This window comes from Pollachius pollachius (assembly GCF_949987615.1).
Source record: "Pollachius pollachius genome assembly, chromosome: 15".
In the NCBI taxonomy this organism is placed as follows: Eukaryota; Metazoa; Chordata; class Actinopteri; order Gadiformes; family Gadidae; genus Pollachius; species Pollachius pollachius.
The window spans coordinates 7,779,327-7,782,884 of NC_136948.1; the positions used below are offsets into that span (position 1 = coordinate 7,779,327).

At 47.0% G+C, this 3,558-nt stretch overlaps 1 protein-coding gene across 1 annotated transcript in view; it reads right to left on the reverse strand.

Moving 5' to 3' along the window:
• Positions 1–695: 695 nt before the first annotated feature.
• The window catches only part of pacrg (PARK2 co-regulated), a gene marked incomplete at both ends in the record, with an annotated part of 93,404 nt that continues 90,541 nt past the window's right edge, over positions 696–3,558 (reverse strand). Inside the window, one exon of the mRNA XM_079752248.1 lies at positions 696–856. Coding sequence (XP_079608374.1) covers positions 696–856 — 161 coding nt within the window. The remainder of the gene's footprint in view (positions 857–3,558) is intronic.

Genomic DNA, 3,558 nt, shown 5'->3' on the forward strand with positions numbered 1-3,558 from the left:
ATAGGAGTGCTAGGTGGTGTATCTACCGTCTGGCTGCAGTACATAAATACCTCCTAGTCCAACAGGACTAGGTAGTATAGCCTTCAGACAGCTGCAGTCCAGACAGATTTTTTTTACTATTGCTTCTTTTTGGTTATTTGTTTGTTGAATCGCACAACTTATATTTCTCCGCAATGTTTTCTACCATTGCATGCAGTTTTAGCTCTCAATGTTTAAGGGTTTCGACATTTTAGTTATTCTGTATCCTCACAACTCATGGAAAGATGTAACAAGGCACAAATGTATGCCGACTTCTCCCACTTCTCCCCCAGAAAGTGTGTTAAACCAAGGAGAATACAAACACGTTTGGGACTTTAATGCTTTAATGAGGGAGAAATTATTATGCGCTGACATTGAGCACTAGTTCGAGAACTAAGGCAAACACAAAAGGGATGCAAAACATTAAATGGCTTGCCGGTATGATTTTAATGGGGGTCACACAGTGTGATAAAAATCGAGAGAAAGAGGGGCATGTAGGTCAGTGGGTCTGTGTGTGTACGTGTGTGTGTTTCGGGGGGGCTCAGGTAACAGCAAGGTGAAGAGCGGCCCAGAGCAATGTGAAGAGAAACACAATTGCACCAATAAAAACATGAAAAAAACGAAATTGTGCTACGAGTTGAAGGAACGAATGAAAGGTTGTGTGGAGCCTCTGTTGGTCAGTTGAGCATGCAGGACTCGTAGGTGGGCACCATGTACTTGATGTTGATAAAGGCGTCATTCCCCCCGTGGCGCTCAAACAGCTCCAGGGTTTCCTGGATCAGGTCGGCGATGTTCATCCTCTTACGCTGGCTATAGTCGATGCAGTCGCCGATATTTGCTGTGTACAGACAGAGAGAGAGAGAGAGAGAGTCATGTTATCAGCCTGCTGTCCATCTATCCTCCGCCGCAATCTGGCTGGTGAAAATACGGCTGTTAAAGTACTGCAATGCTTGAAACCTTCCAAAACGATCCGATACTTGTTGGTCTTAAAGCTGTCAAGGGTGTAGCTTTGCATCGCTTAGCATTACAAAGCTTAGCATCAGCATAGCCTAGCATACATCTCACTTGCGAGCAATTACCGTGATTGAAACAGCGATCGTTCACTCCCAGCTGATCTGAACGGTATGCACACTGTGTGTTAAATGTGCTCTGTGTGTCACGTTTTGCCAGTGGTGACTTAATGGCTCAGGCCGAGTCCACAACGGCTCCGGCTGAAGTTGTGCGTTTAATGAGGCAACATGTGGAGCCGAGAGAGAGCAGAGTGGAGGACACACGACTGACTGATCCTCCACAGTGCCATGAATCAGGGTGTTGAGGTAGACGAGCCATGATCACTGACCTGGAGATGCTAGAGCTTGTGTGTGTGTGTGTGTGTGCGTGTGTTTGTGAGTGTGTGTGTGTGTGTGTGTGTGTGTGTGTGTGTGTGTGTGTGTGTGTGTGTGTGTGTGTGTGTGTGCATGTCATTTAAAAAAATATTTTATTCAAAAGAGCAAAAAAAGTACAGAGCAGCCACATAGGCAGCCAATCAGGTCACAGAAGCAGAGCTCATTTCCCAGTGGGCATACAACACACACACACATGCACACAAGCACACACACACACACACACACACACACACACACACACACACACACACACACACACACCAGTTAAAGGCACACAATTAGACTACAGAGCTCTGGGGCGCTCTGGGAACATGCTATCGAAACAGCATTCCTGAAGTATCCAGCCATCACTTCCCCCTGCTGACAGATGACACACACACACACACACACACACACACACACACACACACACACACACGCACACGCAGGCAGGCAATTTTCTTGATCGATCTTCATCGTTCCCTCATTGAAACACAAAGAAGAGGAGAAGGCAAAACCATGAAGCAGGTATTGAACGGTGACCCCCCCCCACAGACACACACAAACAGACACATACCCCCCCCCCCCCCCCCCCCCCAAACCCAAAACAGCGTCTACTGTCCAAATCGTCTGTCTATGGGTGTTTGTGTATGTCTGTGCGTGTGCTGTGGCCCTTGCGTTCTCCAGTATAGATACTGTATATATTTTGTGCAATAGTGCAATACAAGCTTCTGGTGTAATGGTCGATGCCGTGGGGGTGGCAGCAGTGACCTTGTTTCAGAAGCTATTAATATTGTTTCTCTCACTGTTAAGAAGCAACAAACAAGCAGGTCTCGCGCAGGCTGCAGGTCACAGCATGAGCGCCGTGTCTATGTGTGTGACTGCATTTGCTTTGTTGGATGTCTCCGTACAACACTGCTGAACGTCTCAGACACATAGGGAACACACACACACACACACACACACACACACACACACACACACACACACACACACACACACAGACACAGGGCCAACTATATAAAATCATCAGCAAAACAGCCATGAAAAAAAAAACGGAAGCCTTCGAAAGACACATCAAGTACTTCCCTTGACAACAACAAAGAAAAGAGAATATTTAGAATATATACACTGTAAAAAACAAAAACAAAAGGCATTTTAACGAAGAACAGAGGGATGTTTCTGTGGTGAGAGAGATCTCTGCTGGCCAAGGAGCCAGGGAAGGAACGCAGTGGCGGAAACCAGCGTGTCCCCTCACCATCTGTTTCAGCAGCTGTGCTCCGCTGTGTATATGTAAGGGTACATATGTACGTGTGTGTCTGTCTGTGTGTTAAGCACACACAGGATCAAGTGTGTGCGTGGCTGTTCAAGGGGGCGACTGCGTTATTGTAGGGGGCTCCTTGTAGGTTAAGAAGCCGATCCAATATGCAAAGGCATGCACACACACACACACACGTAAACACACACACGCACCGCGAATGCACACACAAACACACACATAAAACACACACACGCACACACACAAGCACAAACAGACGGACACACGGACACACACACACACACACACACACACACACACACACACACACACACACACACACACACCTAAAGACAAGGGAGAGTGGACTTTCTGTGGCCTAGAAGGGGAACCAGTAAGTCTGAGCCTTCCAATAGCAGAATCTATAACCAAAATAAACCACTGCTATTCTAGCAGACCTACCATGCACAGTGCCTGCCGCTATCATCTACCTCTAGCAGAATCAACCGCACGCATAACCTAGCACATACCACTAGTCGCACTTGGCTAGATGACTACTAGCGCTAGCAGACCCTACTGCTAGCTGAACCTTGCTGCCAATGCCTTCTTCAGAGACAGAGAGAGACAAATATAAAGAGAGAGACAGAGAGAGAGAGGGAGAGAGAGGGAGAGAGAGAGAGGGAGAGAGAAAAAGAGAGAGAGAAAGAGCGAGAGAAAGAGAGAGAGAGAGAGAGAGGTATTTAAAATGATTCCCAATATTTGAAGAGCGGAAAAAGGATAAAAGTTGGAAGGGCGGAATACATTTATGCCTCTGTGCACATCTGTGTGTGTGTGTCTTAAAAGCTGCCTTTGCAAATGTCCTTCAGCAAAGTCTCTCTCTGGTGTGTCCGACTCTCTGTCTCTCTCTCTGGGCTATCC